At 54.4% G+C, this 19,426-nt stretch overlaps 2 protein-coding genes across 2 annotated transcripts in view; both read left to right on the top strand.

Annotated features, from left to right (window-relative positions):
* The first annotated feature begins 316 nt into the window (after positions 1–316).
* Positions 317–13,322, top strand: LOC139826873 (dynein beta chain, ciliary-like). Its single transcript, XM_071803265.1, has 4 exons — positions 317–333; positions 7,896–7,974; positions 12,259–12,455; positions 13,109–13,322. The coding sequence occupies exons 1-4, from the start codon at positions 317–319 to the stop codon at positions 13,320–13,322; spliced, it is 507 nt and encodes a 168-aa protein (XP_071659366.1).
* Positions 13,323–14,767: 1,445 nt separating this feature from the next.
* LOC139826881 (dynein axonemal heavy chain 9-like) overlaps positions 14,768–19,426 on the top strand; it is a 63,534-nt gene continuing 58,875 nt past the window's right edge. Inside the window, exons 1-3 of the mRNA XM_071803272.1 lie at positions 14,768–14,880; positions 16,513–16,724; positions 16,918–17,151. Of these exons, the coding sequence (XP_071659373.1) occupies positions 14,805–14,880; positions 16,513–16,724; positions 16,918–17,151 (522 nt within the window). The 5' untranslated portion in view covers positions 14,768–14,804. The remainder of the gene's footprint in view (positions 14,881–16,512; positions 16,725–16,917; positions 17,152–19,426) is intronic.

Here is a 19,426-nt window from a genome sequence, read left to right as displayed (position 1 = left end):
AAATAGATATTTGCACTATAAGGCATGATACCCCACCCACAAGCAGACATCTAAGTGGTTCAGATGCAGGGTGGTCTGGCAAACGTCACCTTTGTGTCCCCAGGTGCACGGACACTGCTCATGTGCCTCTGCAGAGAGTGGCAGGAGCTGGATCCCCTTCTCGGGACAGACTCCTTCCAGGAGAGACACAGACACAGGGGGAACTCATCAGGTCGTTACAGCATTTCCCTCGGCATCAGTTTTGACACATTGGGTGCTGTCCTGTGACTGCCCTTTCTGCACAAATGATCATAAAGAGACAACCATTTAGTACAGCATGGTCATGAAGGGGCTGTTATGGACAAGAAAGCTCACCATGAACTCTGGAGAGAGAGAGGAAATTTATAAGAAGCACCAGGAAGAACCAAGAAGCTCGAGGCCTCTTCTGAAGAGCGGGAGGCCCTGAGCAGCCGTGCTTGGCCATGTGTAGGTGTGGGAGAGGGTCAGGGCCTGTCAGGGAGAAGCAGTGAGATGGCTGATGGCTTCAGTGAACCCTTCCAGCCATGTCTGAGCCCAGAAATGGAAAGCAGTTGATGTCTGCAGGTGGAGGAGGAACAGGAGGAAGATTTTCCTGGGAATATGGAAGGAAGAAAGGCCTCTCTTGGGCTGATCATGTATGGCAGTGACATTTCCATCCTGTGGGCATGGCTGTGCCTGGGAGATGGGGAATGGCTGCTGCTGGGGTGTTTGTGCTCAGCCATGGCCCATGAGCTGACCCTGCTCTGCTCCTCTCTTACACTGCCCACACTTGGATGGTCCTCAGGAATCATCCATGAGCCTGGTGGATGAATGAACCTCCTGGAGTGATGGGTATGGATCCAAATAGAGGATTCAAGCAAGTTTGGGACTGGGACATTGAGGTGATTGGTGACCATTGCCAGGTGTATGAAAGAGGCTGGATGAGTTGTGAGGAACTCACAGGCATTTGCAGCTCCACAGAAAACCAGAGCCTTGCAGTTAAAGCAACAGCACAGAAAACCCACCCCAAAACACAAAACACTCACACTGACCACAGGAAAAGCCTTGGAAAACACTGGAGAAAAATCTACCAGGTCCCAGGGGTCAGGGCTCAGCCATTCTGGTGATGAACAAGCATCAAGGGCTCACATGGCATCAGAGCCACCTCCACACGGCCCTCACCACCTGTAACCAGTGTCTCCAAGTCTTTCCTTCACCGGCCCTCACGGACAGGGACCTGCACTGGTTGTTTCCTTCACAGCTGTGTCACTGATGGCCCTTCGTGGGGTCCCAAACACCCTCAGAAACCTGGGGTTTGCTTCTGCCTTTCACTTCATGAGAGGTTTGTTCATTGTTTCAGCATCTGCAGTTCAGGATCATGGCAGCAGAGGGCTCATGAACATCTGAAATGCTCTTACAAGGCAAGGCTCTGTGCATCTTTTTCCTAAAGGCTTCAAGTCTGTTGTTGATGATTAGGGAGATTTCAGAAATAGTAAAACAGAGAGCATTTCCATAATAAATAGCAATAAAGCTAAATTTCTTCTATTTCCTTCCATGCTCAGTTTTCATTTTCTGTAATGGTGTCTGAGTATCTGAGTTGCCTCAGGTCACCCTGACTTGAGCCCCATCCATTGCTGGGTTTTCTCCAGACTCCTGAGTTTAGGAATGAACTCCCAGGAGACCTTGCTGGTGAAGATGGGGGCAAAGAAGCCGTGAAGAACCTCAGTCCTGTCTGATTGTACTCTTACAAAGTTCAGCAGGAGGCCCACGTCTCTTGTTTTAAGGAAACTGTGTAAGCTCGTCTTGCTGCCTTCATTCTCCCCTGCAGCTATGAAGTTCAGATCAGCTTTGGCATCATCTTCACATCGATGGACAAGGTTTCTGAATTCCTCCTCTGCAGCTTCCCCTGCTTCCACCTCCTGTGTGCTGCCTTTTTGCCCTGGAGCTCCATCAGTTCAGATGAGCAGCCTCACGAGATAAATGCTTCTTTTCATGGGTTCTCAAAGAAATCATTCTTGTGCTTGGAGCAGCCTGTCCTGTAAGGCTGCTCTGGTTTCCTGAGCTGCTTCACCTTTCAGGCCTGCTTCCACGTAACCACCTCATCTGCCATCCCCCAGTACGTCAAAGCCTTCTCTGGAGCCCACCAGCCTGTGCTCTGCTGCTGGCCTTCCTCCCTCCCCTCTGGTGACTGGGACCCCACTGTTTCCTGGTCACAACAGCCAAGGTGGACACTGACGTTCACATCCCTCACCAGCTCTTCCTTCTTGATCAGGAATAGATCCAGGTGAACATCACCCCTATTGGCCCACCAGGCAGACATGTTAAGAAGTCGGCCCAAGATCACCTCCTGGCCAGTGAGTGTCAGGGTCATTACAGTTCTCCATAGGAACCTGCTCATTGACTGGAGACATCCTAAGGTTGCTGACAGAAGATGTTTTCCATTTCTTCTCCACGGTCAAGTAATTTGTAACATCCAACTGGATGTACACGGCTAAGTCTTGGAACTGGGAGTGAGAGTGGCTGGGCACCTCACCTCACTGACTCCTGAGTCACCCATGTCAGGAAGACGTTGTCAATGAGCTCCAAAACCCTCCTTGTCCCCAGCCAGGAACCTGGGAGGTGTGGGACCATAGTCCTGCCCTTGGCCTTGCACAGCCCCACATCACACTGGCCAGGAAGGGCCCTGGGCAACGTGTGAGGGACAGGATCTGCCTTCCCAGGGCTGGGGGTCAGGGCTTGGCCATTTGGTTAATGAAACACATTCAGGTTTACTCAGCATCAGAGCCACCTTTCACTTCATTACCCTTTGTTCTGCTTCAAGTTTTCTGTCCCAGCTGCCCTGGGGATGGTTTCTCAGCTGTGTCCCTCAGTGGGATTCATTAACATTACAGGAAACTTTGAAGTTTAGATCTGAGTTTGACTTCTTCAACTTGCCCTCAGGGTCTGAGGTCCATGGACTCAGCACCAAAGCTACCAGAGGGGTCATTAAAGCACCTTGGGCTGCTCCTGTGCTGCTGATCTGGGCTGGGCTCCTGGGACAGAGGGAGCTCCTGGCAAGCGGCAGCGCTGCAGAGAGACAGCTCTGCCCAGGAGCAGCTCCTCTGCACACGCAGCAGGGCTGAGGGCTCTGCCTGGGGATCTCAGGGAGACGAGCAAGGCAGAGAGAGATTAAAGGTGGTCAGGACTGGGAGGATGACTGAGAGCTCACTGGAGGAGAAACCTTTGCAGCCCTTGCCATGGTAAGTGTCTGGGTGCAGGGCAATGCAGCTGTAGCTCCTGGAGGCATCTCCTAAAACTGGTACAGGCACAGCTGGTGGGATCTGTAAGGAGGGGGCTCTTGTCAGGCAATGTTGAACAGCTGTGAAGCCGGGTGAGCCCCCAGGGGTGCCCAGGGCTGTCCTGCAGACCAGGGTCCCTGCACCCCAGGGCTGTGCCAGGGCAGGGACTCTGCCGCCTGCCAGGGTCAGCGCTCAGCCTGCCCGGGGAGATCCCATGGCAGCAGCTGTGGGGGGAAGGAGCGACCCCTGGCAGGGCAGGCAGGGACCTTGTGGGGTTGGAGGGTGCTGTGTGGGTCAAGGCTGCTCAGAGCTCCAGATCAACCCCACGGACATGGCAGAGAGTCCTTCTGAACAAGGACATCAAGACAGCAACAGCTGCAAGGGAAGGAGTCTGTGCTTTCAGTTTTCCACTCTTGGTTGTCTGGGTGTGCAGTGGGAGATGGGGATTTATTTCTCTCTTTGGAGAAGACACTGAGACCCCAGTTCTCGTTAGGACTTGTCTGAGCTGCTCCTGAGCCCCTGCACACACAGAGCTGCCCCTGGGCAGTGCCAGGCGGTGTGAGCAGGACAGAGCTGAGCACACAGCGAGTGGGACGGGGTCTGTGACACTGACAGGGAGCAGACCCAGGGACAGAGACACAGCTGCAGGAGCACAGCCATGGGCAGGAAGAGTTAACTGCTACCAGAAATGCTGGAGATGGGATTTAGGAACCTCTCTCACATCCCCTGCAGTGCAGACACATTTCCCAGTGCAACCCCTGATCTCCTCTCCTCTCCATCAGAGCCTCTGCCCCGAAGCCATGGGGTCCAGGTCCTGAGTCTCCACCTCAGCAGCTGGACCTCCAGGGGAAGGGTTCCTGGAACGTGAAACACAAAAAAGGTGCTAAAAGTACTTGCTCTACAGTGTCATTATGTGAGTGGCAGCAGCACAGCCGGGTAAGGAGAAGGTTCCACAGCATGCCCGTCTGCCTTTCTGTCCTTGCTTTATTTCTCAGAAGCACTGCAGTGTCCTTCCCTGTTTCTCCACCTGTTCCTGGAGCTCTTGCTCTCTGGGGTTGGGGTGGGACATGCAGCTGAAATATTCCCATGGTATGCATGGTCTTAGGAGCAAAGCACCGTGACTCAGCCTAAGTAGATCTGCCGCTTATTCTTTTGTACTGCCAGCAGATTGTGGAAGTAGAGTATAAAACCCATCCTTATGGAGAGATCTTTGCATTTTAGGCTTAGTCTAAGTAAGCGGGACCGGCGGGCAAGGACTGAACCGGAACGGCGGGGCGGTTGGTCCTACGCAGGGACAGGAGCTGGACGCGACCGAGCGAGCCTCTCGCGGGTGGCTGCGGGACAGTGTACGCGACTCTACGAGTCGAGCTTTTCGACCCTCGCGATCCGTGCACACGCTCGGCGAGTCCGTGTCTGGAGTTTCGGGGCTCGCGCGTGGCGTGGGGATGCGGGTTTCGTGGCGGTGTTTTTTTTTTTTTTGGTGGGGGTTTATTTCGGCGGGGGCGGCGGGGTCGTGGTGGTGTCGTCGTGCCCCCCACCCGCCGCCGCCGTATAATTTCACTTCGTGTTCCGGCTCAGACTGCACGGCGAGCACAAACACCCCCCCCCCCGCCCGCACCCCAAAGCGCGGTCTCTCCCGCCCTCGCCTTGCCCCCCGCCCCCTCCGGCCCACCCGCGGGAAGGGCCGGAGGGGGTCGGCAACTGCGCGCGCCGCGCATGCGCGCTCTCCCCGCCGCCCGGCAACCGGCCCCCTGCCCCCCGCCAGGTGCCCAACGGTCAGTCGCTCGGAGTCAAGCCCGTCGGGCGGGCGGTCGCGGGGAGGCCAGCGCGGGAGCGTCTTGCCGATCGGCCGAGGAACCCCGCGCGCGGGTAGGCAGGGAGGCAGGCGGGCCGGGACGGGGAGACGGGGACGGGGACGCGGTGTCTCTATGCCTCCCCGGGGGGAGGCAAAGCCGCTGGCGGGGTCGGTTTCTTCTTCAGCCCGCGGCCGGGGCGGGCAGCGGGCCGAGGGACCGAGCGAGCGAGCCACCGAGGAAGAAGCGCGGGAGGCGGCAGCACGGGCAGGTGAGGGGGTTAGGCCTCCGACAGCGGGGCTGAGAAACCGCGGGACGCCCGCGTGCCCCCCCCGCCCCCGTCCACCCCCCCCGCCGTCCACCCCCCCCGCCGTCCACCCCCCCCGCCGTCCACCCCCCCCGCCGTCCACCCCCGTCCACCCCGGGCACGGAGCCGGCAGGGACGCCCCGGCTTCCCGGGGGGGAGGCGAACTCGCTGGCGAAAGGCCGGGGCGGGGGGTGGGGAGGAACTCTGGGCGGGGATGGGCGGCCGGGCTCGCTGCGGCGGACTGGGGCGGGCAGGCGGTGGTTGGGGCCGGGGAAGGCCGCCGCCTGTGCTCTCATTGCCCCTCCTGGTACAGTGTTATTTGGAGCACAGAGTTTAGGGGATGGACAGTGAGCAATGAACGGTTATAGAGTTGAAAAGAAAAATGACCCTATCTAAAGGACAGTCTCTCCCAGGATGTGAGTCTCTGCAGTGCAACCCTTTGCTAATTGCAAGGCAGAGAGCAGATGATTCAGTAAGTGGGGTTTATGGATCACAAATAGACATTAGTAGAAAAGATGCCCTGGGAAGGTTCAACATATATGGAGGTACAAATGCCTGGGTAGAATGGATCAAATATATGGTGCAAAGCCTAAACGAGCAATTGCTGTGCCTGTGCGGCAGGAAGGCCTGTGGCCCAAGTGGTACCCTTCCCTCTGGGGTGGAGCGAAGATTGACAGGGGATGGAGTGCGTCTTAGCCTTATGCCAAGACTCTACGGCATGGAGAAATAAGTCGTGTCATACTCTCTCCCTCCTGTTTCCAGCTTTGCAGGGAAAAATATCAAAATTCCCCTGGCATTTTCAGGAATAATTGGAAATCATACTGCCTGTCTCTCACGACACGGCAGGAATGATACCAAGTTCCTAGGAACATGAGTAGGTGTGCAGAGACACGGGAAGTTGGTCCTCATATGTCCTCAAATGCTTCTTGAGTGGATCTTTGGTGGTACTGTGGGAAGATGACACTTCATTCCATTTTATCCCCCACTGGGAAGGTACCTGTGACGTCGTACAATTGGAAATTCCTTTTACCCTGGCATTTGAACACTGTGATCCATCAGGGCAACAGAAAAAGGAGTTGAGGGCTTTCCTCTGATGACAGGGTTTATTTCAATTAGATTGGGGTCCCCAGAGGAGTCCCCAAGGAACACAAAGCAAGAAGTCAAGTTAGCTGCGGGTTCTGAGTCCTTTTTGTTTTGGTAGGTAACTACAAACAAGAATGTAGACGGGATAAATAACATTTATTTATAAGTTATACTAGACAAGCAGTTAAATGAATCACCAAGCAATTAGATGCTACTAGTAGAATGGCATGGGAAAATAACATGGTCCCAGATACGATGTTGGCAGAAAAAGGTGATATATGTCTAACCACAGCTTCAGCAGAAGAATTGGCTGAGAATTCAGGTGTAGATAGTCCACTCATGGGATTGTTAGAATCTTGGTTTGGAATATTGAGAGAAATTACTTCTTTAATCGAAGTAACAGAAGCACTGATTTCTATAGCATGCTACATCATTCCGTGTCTGCGAGGACTTGTTCAACACCTTATTGGACAGCTCTATCAAAGCAAGTGCCTTTAGGGCCACTGCCATGCTCAGATAAAATGATCCTGCTAGAAGAACAAGAAGAAAGAAAGAACAGCAAATGCATAACTCCAGAAGAAAAACGTGAAATCGTGTTGTCTAGGCTTGAAGCCACCTATACAACTGTATCATAAGAAAGTGCAAAACCTCCTCCATTTCAGTCCTGCAGCTCAGCACTAGTTTTTCCTCTTCCCTCCCTTTGTCCTGCTCCCTTTGCTTTCTCCCTTTGTTCCATATCCTTCTGCACAAAACCACCGTGACTCAGCCTAAGTAGATCTGCCGCTTATTCTTTTGTACTGCCAGCAGATTGTGGAAGTAGAGTATAAAACCCATCCTTATGGAGAGATCTGTGCATTTTAGGCTTAGTCTAAGTAAGTGGGACCGGCGGGCAAGGACTGAACCGGAACGGCGGGGCGGTTGGTCCTACGCAGGGACAGGAGCTGGACGCGACCGAGCGAGCCTCTCGCGGGTGGCTGCGGGACAGTGTACGCGACTCTACGAGTCGAGCTTTTCGACCCTCGCGATCCGTGCACACGCTCGGCGAGTCCGTGTCTGGAGTTTCGGGGCTCGCGTGTGGCGTGGGGATGCGGGTTTCGTGGCGGTGGTTTTTTTTTTTTTGGTGGGGGTTTATTTCGGCAGGGGCGGCGGGGTCGTGGTGGTGTCGTCGTGCCCCCCACCCGCATCTGCCGCCGCCGTATAATTTCACTTCGTCTTCCGGCTCAGACTGCACGGCGAGCACAAACACCCCCCCTCCCCGCCCGCACCCCAAAGCGCGGTCTCTCCCGCCCTCGCCTTGCCCCCCGCCCCCTCCGGCCCACCCGCGGGAAGGGCCGGAGGGGGTCGGCAACTGCGCGCGCCGCGCATGCGCGCTCTCCCCGCCGCCCGGCAACCGGCCCCCTGCCCCCCGCCAGGTGCCCAACGGTCAGTCGCTCGGAGTCAAGCCCGTCGGGCGGGCGGTCGCGGGGAGGCCAGCGCGGGAGCGTCTTGCCGATCGGCCGAGGAACCCCGCGCGCGGGTAGGCAGGGAGGCAGGCGGGCCGGGACGGGGAGACGGGGACGGGGACGCGGTGTCTCTATGCCTCCCCGGGGGGAGGCAAAGCCGCTGGCGGGGTCGGTTTCTTCTTCAGCCCGCGGCCGGGGCGGGCAGCGGGCCGAGGGACCGAGCGAGCGAGCCACCGAGGAAGAAGCGCGGGAGGCGGCAGCACGGGCAGGTGAGGGGGTTAGGCCTCCGACAGCGGGGCTGAGAAACCGCGGGACGCCCGCGTGCCCCCCCCGCCCCCGTCCACCCCCCCCCCGCCGTCCACCCCCGTCCACCCCGGGCACGGAGCCGGCAGGGACGCCCCGGCTTCCCGGGGGGGAGGCGAACTCGCTGGCGGGGGGTGGGGAGGACTTGGACTACTGAATGTATTAACTGAACAAAGCACGGGGTCGTACGTGGCACAAACAGTAAACCCAGAAATGCACATACTATCATGAAGCCTATTTTCTTCCACCAGGCTCCCCCAAATAAGTTACCCCACCAATGGCTAGTAAGTACAGAATTCCACTTCTGTACTGGTACATGTGCAACGCGTTTTATCTCCTCTGCTATTTTCATTATGGCTTCCCCATCGTTATCTCTTTCCAAACAACACTCCGAAGTATTCAGTTTCCCACAGACGCCCCCCTCTCTTCAGCTAAAAGCCAATCTCACGCTCCCTGATTTTGGTACACTGCAGCTCTGGTCTGAGACAATTGTCTCGCTATGAGATTCGGTGCCTCAGCCGTCTGGTTGCTTATTATTTCAACCACTGCTTGCAACCGAATAATTTGGTTTAGCATATATATAGGGGTACGGGATCCCCAGTTTCCACCCCCCGCAGTGAATCACTCCCTGACAGCCGGGCAGGATGGGGGTCTCGGGCCCGGTCCCACTGCCCTGGGCGCTGAGCAGGCAGCAGCTGCAATAAATGGTGATGGGCAACCAAGCACTGGTGTGGTCTGAGTGGGGTTCCATGGGGCAGGATGGGAGAAAGCCCCACTGTGTTTGCTTTTTCAGGAGAAAAATAAGTGCTAAAAAGCCACTTTGGGGGTGCCCAGGTGGATCCAGTGGTATCCAGACCCCCCCCAGAGGGAGCATCCCCCAGCACCCCCAAGTCCTTCGCAGGGCTGCTCTCAGGCCCTCCATCCCCAGCTTGTGTTGATAGCCGTGGTTGCCCGGGGCAGCTGCGTCTCCCAGGCGAGCTGGGTCCCGCCCCGGCCCGCCCCCGGCTCCTCGCAGTGTCCCTTCCCCCGGGCAACGCGGCTCTTCCCCGCAAACACCCGCCGGTGCCGGCCGGATGGAGCAGGCGGTGGAGCCGGTGCCCGGCGCCGAGCGGCTGTGCCGGTGCGCGGCGCGGGGGCTGGGGGTGCCGGCGGAGCGCTGGGAGCGCTGGGCAGGCGGGGAGGCGGCGGGGCCGCTGCTGCGGAGCTTCCTGGCGGGGCCGGCGGGGCCGGCGCTGCTGCTCTGGCGGGGCCCGGCCGGGGAGCTGGAGCTGGGGCCGCCCCCGCCGCCCCCCGCCGCCCGCCGCAAGGGGCTGTTCTTCCTGCGGGCCCCCGGCGCCGGCCCCGGGGAGCTGCTCTGCGGGGACCTGCCCGCCGATGCCCTGCGGCACTTTGCCGCCCTCGTGGAGGAGGTGAGGATGAGGGGCCACGGGGGCAGGCTCAACATGAGGAGAAATTTGTTTGCTGGGAGATGGCAGAGCCTGGCCCAGGCTGCCCAGGGCGGGTGTGGAGTCTCCTTCTCTGAGACATTGAAACTCGCCTGGACCCACCTGTGTGATCTGCTCTGTGACCCTGCGTGAGCAGGGCTTGGACTGGGGGATCTGCAGAGATCCCTTCAACCTAACCAGGCTGGGATCCTGTGAGGCCTGGGCAGCCCCGGAGGTGCAGAGGGAGCCCTGGCACCCATGAGTACCGGGTGCCCCTCGCACATGGCAGCGGGGAAGGTGTCCCCTCCTACAGACAGGCTCCTTGGCCTCCCTCCCTTCTCTGCTGATGCACTTGTACCCTTAACTCTGCCCTTTGCAGTACCATGGACGGCTTTAGAACTCATATAAACCACCTGAATGCTGATCCACATCAGCTCTGTCTATCAGTGGGGTCCTTGTGGGACTGATGTACCCACAGGTGCTGGAGGGGACATCTGCAGGTCACCTACTCCAAACCCCTGCTCAAGCAGGGCCATCCAGAGCCAGTTGCCCAGGGCCATGTCCAGGTAGCTCTTCATTATCTCTAAGGGTGGAGACTTCACAACCTCTTTGAGCAACCTGGGCCAGTGCTCGATTACTCTCATAGTGAAAAAGTGTTTTGTGATGTTCAGGAGCCTCCTGTAGCTCAGTGTCGGGTTATCTCAGGTGGGCTGATGTTTTCTTAAAGAGATCGTCAAGAGGTTCGAGTGCTTTTGCTTTGCTGTGTTATTAGCCTGAACTAGACAATGTTGTTTCGGTTTATTCCTGATGGCTCCTCACCTGGAGAAGTCTCAGGAATGAGGCTGTAATGGGAAAGCAGAGGAGCTGCTGGATTTGAGAAGCTCTGATCATGATGTTTGGTATATTAAGATGGTGACTGATAGATTGGATTCCCAAGAGCAGGCTGCCAGACTGGTTATCCTGGTTTTGTGAGAAAACACATTATTTATACGGGGAGCTTTTGTTTTGATGAGCCCCGTGGTCTTGCGAAGTCTGCACAAACAGTGGTTTTGCATCACGGCTGGCCAATAGCATTGCAAGCACCGTCTGCTATGGGTAGATGGTGGGGTAGGAACACTTTGGCAGATCCTGTTAAATCCTGTTTTCTGAATGCCTTTGGGAGCCGGGATTGTGCGTCCCAGCTGCGTGTTTGCAGGCTTTGCTCTCCCCTGTGCAGACATGCAGTATTTCTGCAGGGAGCAGATTGTGCCTGGTTTTCATCCTATTTTCCTCTCAAGCTTCACTTGAAGGCAAAAGCAGCGGTGGTGCTGGGTCAGGCAGATGGGGTGGGTCTGCGTGAAGGTGAAAAAGGTCTTGAATTTCCTGGGGTTGGGGTCGTGTGTTCCTCTGCCCACACTTTGTCTTTATTCAGTGAGGGGTCACAGCTGGTGACCTTGTCCACTTGTTGCTTCACTCCTGCGGTGCCGAAGGGAACACACCTGCTCTGTGGGCTGGGGCTTCATCCTGAGTCCAGTTATCATTTTAACAGTCAGAAAGAAAATGAACGGCTATCATTTGCCTGGTTACAACATCACTGGCATTAGCAGTCCACATGCTTTAAGTAATAGAGACACATCTTGCTAATAATGCAGCTAAAACTGCTGAAGGTGAACTCGTCAGCACCTGCCCGTGTGTTCCCTGGGGTTGTGCTCCCCCTTCCCACGGCTCCCTGGGCACGAAGGTGGCTGGTCGGGTCTTCTTCGGGTCTACAGAGCCAGCCACAGTTCCAAAGAGTCTTCAGCATCCTGGGACAGCACCATGGAGGTGCTGAGCTGCTTTATTCCGTTTCAATTTTATGTCCATTTGCAGCTATTTTTATGCCTTTAGTCACCTCCCCCCCTCCCCTACCCCCACCCTGAGTCCAGTAACACAAAGGGCTGTTGTTTGTCACTAGGGACAACCTGGCTTTGTTAGGCTGTTGCCACAGGCTGGTCCCAGTGCAGAGCCAGCCAGGATAGGTGACAGACACGGTGTTGCTGTCACAGCTCAAACAAGCCAAAAGCAGCTCAAATCTGGGCAAACCCCGACCAGCCCCACAACCCCATGCTGCCGGGTCAGTAAAAGTGCTGATAAAGGCAAAGCTCCTGTTTGGTGGGCTGCAGCTGGGACCTGGGGGACCCTCACCACCAGTGTATCCCAGGGGGTACCAGCAGACCTTCCCTTGCAGCACACTGAGCTCAGCCCAGCCCTGGCAGGCTCAAAGGGCAGCCTGACAGCTGTGCCCATGGGCAGGGACATGGGGACCAAGCACCGGGGACAGTTGTGAGGGCAAGGGACAGCAGCCCATGGGGCCATCTCCAGTTGCGGGCTTGAAAGGCTGGGAGAGCCTGGGGATGGGGCTGCTCACTTTGCCTACTGGCTTCCACCCTCCTTGGCTGCTTGGATTTGGGGAAAAGGGTGTTCTGCTGTATAAAGTGGGCCTGTAGAGATGCCCATTCATCATCAGCTGCCTCTATTTCACATGGGAACTGCTTGAGACAGCAATGAATATGGGTCTCCAGGCTTGGCCAAGCACAGACCTCAGAGCCTGGTGGCCCGTCCGTCTCCTGCTGCACTTTTTTCTCCATTGGTCTTCCGTGACTCCCGCTGTAGGTGATCGTGCCCATCCTAACGAACAAGAAGAACCATCAGGGCTGGCCACAAGTGGTGTCACAAGACATCGTGCGTCATGTCCACAACCTCAAAAGTACCATTTTCACAGTTGTTGGCCAAGTAGATGGCAAGACCTTGCTGCCTCTCCCAGCTGGCTCAGAGGGAATTGAGGACATTGATCTGGAAAATGAGAAATCGTGAGTACCACCCCAAAATAACAGGTTCTGGAAGGTCCAGAGAAGCAGATGCGTTTGTACATCAAGTTGTCATCGTGTCTGGGCTGCGTGCGTGCCCCTGTGGAACCCCAGGAGATGTGTGGGTGCAGTGGAATGAATCACTCCTCAGACAGGACGTGGTGCGGGTGGGGTTTTGTGAGAAGTTACTGCTTCCAAGGCAGTGGGGTGACCTGTCCTCAGCTTCCCAGCCCACTTGGTGGTGTTTCTTGCTGAATTAAGTGAGTTAATGACTGCAGGGATGTAGAATATTTTGAGGGAGAATGGTATGGGGAGAGAGAATCTTGCTGGATGTGTGAGTCTCCAGGTCAGATCCTGAACCTGAATGGATCTGATGTGACAATGACTGGCTGTGCAGAGAGGTGGCGACTGGCTCTTCATTTCCACCATTCACTTTATGAACAGTGTTGTTGCCCACACTGCTGCAGACATTCAGCCGTTTTCTCCAGAGTGTAATTCCTATATTAAACCAGTGACAAAATCTTATGGGGTTTGATTGTTTTGTGGTTTTGAAATGTGAAACCCTGTAAAATCCAGCTGCCCACACGGCCATTGGAAGTAGATCCAACTGAGCAATGCACATCAACAAAGTTAATCACGTACTCTGTTTACTACAGCATGGAACGGATAGATAAATCTCTGGTGTATGCCATGGAGTCGGCCATCATAGACTGGAGCCACCAGATCCAGGAGGCACTGAAGAAAGAGTCTTCAGAGCCTCTCCTGCAAGGCAGCAATCCGAACCCGAAGGTGGAGCTGGAGTTCTGGAAGAACAGGTACCCAGAGCAGCCTGGCCAGTGCATGGTGCCCTGTGGTGCTGGTTTTGTGTAGAGGGAGAGTGCTGGTGGTGGAGCTGCTAATTCCATGAGTTGAGAAGAACAGGCCACTTGGGGTTCATGTAGGCTTCAACTAAGGAAAATTGCTCCCGCACAGAAAATCATCATGATCTGCAAAGTGCCTGGGAGGTCACTGGGCAGCTGGCTGTGTTTTAACTTAGCCCCACCACAGGGGCTACACCTCAAGGGACTTTTTTCAGAAATGCCCTTTACAGGATCCCAGGCTGGTTGGGCTGAAGGGCCCTCTGCAGATCCCCCAGTCCAAGCCCTGCTCACGCAGGGTCACAGAGCAGATCACACAGGTGGGTCCAGGCGGGTTCGAATGTCTCAGAGAAGGAGACTCCACACCCGCTCTGGGCACTCTTTGGTCACTGTTCACTAGGAGCCATCCACAGGAGTAATTGCTGATGGACACCTGCTGGGGGCTGTCTGGAAATGGTGCATCTCAGCTGGCTGCTGTTCATCTGTCAGGGCCAGAGGGGCTTTAGATGCTCAGGAGCCTGGGAGTGGTATTTCCTCCTGCCCTTTGAAAACCTTTGTGCTGTACTGGTTCAGGCTGACTCGGGGCAAAGCCCTGCTGGCTGGAGAGCTGTTGCTAATGCCTGCAGAAACACGATGGCTTTTTTTCAGCGATGTTCTGTCAGTAGCAGAGCTGCTGTCATGCTGAACTCAGCACTTTCTGTCCTGTAGGGTTTGTCTGTGCCTCATGCAGCTTTCTCCCATTTCCACAGTCCATGTGTAGCTGGAGGAAGCCCTGAATCAGGCCCAGGGGAAACAGATGATGTTGGGGGACAGCTGATGGCCCAGTGTAGGTGGGTAACATGGCCACCAGCATCCTGGTGTGCATCAAGAACAGTGTGGCCAGCAGGCCCAGGGCAATGACTGTCCCACTGTACTCAGCGCTGGGGAAGCCAAACCTCAAATCAGTTTTGGGCCCCTCAGGCCAAGAAAGACCTTGAGGTAGTGGAGTGAGTTGAGAGAAGGGAATAGAGCTGGTGAGGGGCTGGAGCACAAGTGTGATGGGAGTGGCTGAGGGACCTGGGGGGTTCAGCTGGAGAACAGGAGCTGAGGGGAGACCTTCTGATCTCTGCACTGCCTGAAAGGAGCTTGGAGCCAGGGGGGGTCGGGCTCTGCTCCCCAGGAACAAGCGCCAGGAGCAGAGGAAACGGCCTCAAGTTGCGCCAGGGGAGGCTGAGGTTGGATATTAGGAAACATTTCTTCCCAGAAGGGGTTGTGAAGCATTGGAACAGGCTGCCCAGGGCAGTGGTGGAGTCACCATTCCTGGAGGGGTTGAACAGTCACAGAGATGACATTCTCAGGGACACGGGGCAGTGCCAGGGGTTAGGTTATGGTTGGACTCGATGATCTTGAGGGTCTCTTCCAACCAACTGATTCTGTGATTCTGTGTCTCGGTTGCTGTAGGTGTGATGACCTGGAATGCATTTACAACCAGCTGACAACGAGGAAGGTCAGGAACATGATGGAGCTGCTGGAGAGAGTTGAGAGCAGCTACATCCCAGCCTTCAAAACCATGCTAATGGATGTTGAGGCAGGTGAGATGCTGGGGCAACTTTACCACAGTGCTGGCTTCTGGCCTTTCTTCATGGCCTGGTGTGACTGATTTCAAGCCAAATCTTTCTAGTTTGTGAATTGAGACTGGGCTGCTTGTGCTTGAGTCTAGGCTTTTGTTTCCAGGCTGGGACAAGCTCCATCGCTGGTCTGTTGAGCCAGACTCTTGCCAAAGTTCAGGGTGAATGGGTTTGGGAATTTATTCTGCTGTAATAAAGTGTTTGCATTACTCTAACAGGACTCACCTCAACTTCCACCAGCTCCTCTGGTGTTATTATGCAGGAACGGGAGTTCAGACTAAGAGGACAGATCTTGTACCTAAGACTGCTTTGTTAGAGCGCTGCTTCTCAGGCTTTGGCCACTGCAGCCCGAATTTCCTTGCTTTGCTTTGCTTAGGGGAGTTGAGCGCAGCCCAAGGAAATATTGCAAATCCCTGTCTGTAGTGAAAAACAGTGTAGTCCTGCTGGTCTGTCCCTGCAGACCAACACAGCTGGACATCCATGTCCAACCCAGCTGCTCTCTGGCACAATGAAACCATCTAGACTGTGTTAGCTGTGCACGTGCTGGCAGAAAACACTGTTCTTCACCACTTCACGTGCAAACATTGAATCTCTTAAGGATCTGTGTCACACTCTGCATTGTGCAGTTTAAATGGGCTGGAGAAACACCCCTTATATAAGGAGCCAAGGGTTCATTGTTAAACTAATTAATACTTTAAGGGTTTAATCAAAATACAACAAATATTTGGTTTTAATCCGGCTACAGCGATACTAACCCTAATTGGATAATTTGGACTATAATTGTTAATTTCCATTACAGCGCAGTTCAGATTTGTGTGCACCTGCTTTTAAGTCTCTGCCCCTTTCCCTGGCATTGTACTGGTGTGGCTGCTGTTGGTGGATTTGCTGGGAGGGTGATGCTGATAGTGGGAGTCTCTTCTTCCTTGGTCTTGGGCCTTAGGGGTTATTTTTGCATGCATTCAAGCACTTCTGTCACTTCTTGTTGGTCCACAGGTTTAATTGCACAGCGATCTGGTTTTATTAATGCTTGCGCTCTGGGGTAATTCTTCAGGGTAAAACCACACAGCTGTACAGAGCTAAGCTAAAGCTTTCGACGAGTCAGACATCAGTTGCTTTACTGTTGACAGGTTTTCTATTACAGTCAGGACTAGTGGGGCCGTCGTCATCTGCCCACTGGACAAGGAGTTGCTTGAGCCAAAACTGAGCTAAAAAGGGCTCAGGCCAAGGCTGTACAGCCTGTCGTGCTGTACAGCAAGGCCGTGGCTCACAGCCATGGCAGCACTGTATTTTTGGTGCTGTTGGGCAAATTCCGTGTGACTTTTTAGCAGTTGTGGACTCAGGCTCTCCACGAAGCCCTGTCCCAGCTCCCTGTCCCCTGCCATCACATCAGCTTATTTCTGTTCTGGTTACTGCCGCAGGTGAGTGATGTTCACGAGTGAGTGACCTGCAGCACACAGGTGGCTGAGGGTGCTCAGTGCTTGTCAGGACAGTTTCTTTTCCCAGGCACTTTTCCATGTGGTGAGGCCAGCACCTAGCTGGGAACCCAGCACACCGCAGCTGGGTGGTTCTTACCGCTTCTCACGTCTCTCAACACAGCTTTGACTGAAGCTCAGGACGTTCACCTGCACCTGACACCCCTCAAGCGCCGCTTGGAAGACGTAGAGAGGGTTGAGTTCAGCGAGGTGAAGCCTTTCCTGCTCCCCCTGCTCCACGTGGTGTGTTTGATCTGGGTCACCTCCAAGCACTACAACATGCCCGTGCGGATAGTGGTGCTGCTCCAGGAGATCTGCAACCTTCTCATTGAGCAGGTCTGTGGCTGTGATGCCTGTGTTTGCAGTCCCCTGTGTCCCCTCTCCCCTTCTTCCTATTGTCCTTCCCTGGAAAAGTGATTCTTTAGGCAACATTTAACTTAATAAACAGGTTCAAATGTGTTCAACACAAGAAGTCCTTGTTTTCCATGATGGCAGAAGTGACCTCTCAGGTGTGATTTTGCTCTTCCAGGCCCTGGTGTACCTGTCTCCAGAAGACCTTCTGAAAGGGGACATGGAGGAGAGCCTGGGCAAGGTGCGAATGGTGCTCGGTATCCTGAACATGTTCAAAGAGGCATTTGAGGAGAGAAGGGAAAAACTGCACATGTATTATGAACCAGGCCAAGAAGTGAGGGAGTGGGACTTCAGCTCCACGATGGTGTTTGCGAGGCTGGACACCTTCCTGAAGAGACTGGAGATGGTGGAGGTGAGACTCTGGTCTTGAAAAACATTGCAAACCGTCAGGAGAACTCTGTAGCCAGGAGATCACTTGCTGGCATCTTTCCTTTCTATAGCTTCACCTGATACCAGGGAATGGGGCCACTCTTTTGCTGTTAGGTCTCCTGTTACAGCGAGTCTAAGACTGTGTTTTACTATGTCCTGCTCAGTGCATATGTAAGCTGGTCAGGTTGATAGGTGTGTTTTTTGCTCTCAGGAGTCCCGTTGGACTCCTTGCTCCTGTTGGGGCAAGAAAAGGAGGATTACTGGAGGTGTGGTTTGCACAGCTGTAAATAAAGCAATGTAATCTCCCAGGTCTCCTGGTGCCATCAGAGACAGATTTAGGTTATGGTTGGACTCAATGATCTTAAGGGTCTCCTCCAACTGAAATGGTTCTATGATTCTATGACACCCTAGAGCTGGGTCCTGCCTGTCTTGGAGAGGCCAGATGGCAGGATCCCCTTGGCTGTGCCACGTGGGCCTGGGGAGGAGCAGGGACACGTTCCTCACCAGGTTGTCCCTTCGCATCCTCATAGTCCATCAAACTGGGGTGCTGTGGCTCAGGGGTGTCCCTGTTTGCCAGATCTGTCACCTGAGGCAGGGACATTGGGGTGTCATCCCTGAGCTCCCAGTGTGGCCAAGGGCTCCTTGAGCCACAGGAGATGTTCTGCAGAGAGCAGGTCTGAGTGTGAATGTGGGAGCTCCCTATGCTCTCCTTACCACATGGCTGTGTCTGGAGACCACAGACATACAGACACCATATGTACCTGTTATACAGACACTGTATATACCTCTTATACAGATACTGTATGTACCTCTTGTACAGACCTTGCATGTACCTGTTATCTCTCACGTGGCTGACCACACACATTCATCTGCTCTCCACACACATCCCAAATGAATTTCTTTGTTGATTGTTGCTGCGTTCTCAGTGTGTAGGGTTGGATGGCCAGTGTACAGGTTGCTGGTGTTTGCAGTTTTACTGCTTTAAATGTGCCATATACTTTTATGTGTTCCTTAATTAACTATGTTGAAAACTGTCATGACTGGTGCCTATTTTAAAAGTATTCATAATGATGGTTTCCAGTAGGGTTTGATGTGAAATAAACCAAATTATGCTGGTCAGTGTAGAGAGGAATATAAATAGACACAGGAATAACTGCAGGTGATCATGAGGACAGTGTTGGTGACAGGTTTACTGGGACCCTGTAAAGGCTCTGGGGCACTGACTGCTGGGATTCCATGGATGCCATGGGCACACTGTGGATATGGGCTGCAGACAAAAGCCAGTGGGGAGGTTTTGAGCTGGGGCACTGTGCGTTTTGACCAGTGTCTGTTTCCTCCTTCCGTGGCTGTCCCACACTCCAGGGACAGTAGAAGCTGCAGTATCTGGAGTCAGAGGGAGAGCCTGCGGAGTGAGCTGTAAAACAATAATTAAAAGCATAGTGCACACCAGCCTGTTAATGAGGAAAACTGCTGCATCTCTCTCCGTCTCAATTTCCCCTCATCACTTCATTTCAAGCAACCTTGCAAGACAAAGCAAGGGACAACTGGTATTTCCACATTATTTTTTTGCCTTACTAGGTATTTGTTCAAGCGGATGTGCTGGTGTGTCGAAGTGAATATGAATGCATATGTGCATTTGTTTTCGAATTTTCATAAAAGCTGCAGTTACACTGGTGCATGGGTAGCCCATGAGCACGTGAAGAGGGAAGGATCCCTTTCCTTTGGTTCGTTGCACTGTTTCATATTACGTGTCTGTGGTAAAACCTGCTGCCCTGCTCGGGTGGCCCCAGGACAAGTGCAAGCAGAGAGTGGCCACCAGTACATTCCTGTGCACATTTCTCCTGGTCCTCTGAGACAATGGATGTTCAACCAGCCCTTACTTGGCCCTACCTAGGGAGACAGATGAGGTGGGATGGCAGCAGAGCTGCCCAGTGCTGCCACCACCACTGGGGGAGCGGGACATTTTCCCAAGAGGTGACACTGCCAGGCTGCAGAGGATGGGAAGGGAAGGGAAGGACCCGTGTGCCACCTCAGCAGAGAGGGCCAGCGGGGCAGGTGCTGCAACACCCACTTGGACACGTGGAGGTTTGACTGCGCAGGAGCTTTGGACAGTTTGGGTACCTGTAAATATTAGAAATCTGTCCTTGGTTAATACCTATAAAATTGGGATTCTTAGCTATGCTGGATGACATATAAGAGTCTCATATCGTGCTTTGGATCTGTCCTTTAAATACACTTAAAAGCGATTTTACAGTTGT

Source organism: Patagioenas fasciata, unplaced genomic scaffold, assembly GCF_037038585.1.
Source record: "Patagioenas fasciata isolate bPatFas1 unplaced genomic scaffold, bPatFas1.hap1 Unplaced_5, whole genome shotgun sequence".
NCBI classification, from domain to species: Eukaryota; Metazoa; Chordata; class Aves; order Columbiformes; family Columbidae; genus Patagioenas; species Patagioenas fasciata.
This window is presented reverse-complemented; position numbering and strand designations above follow the sequence as displayed.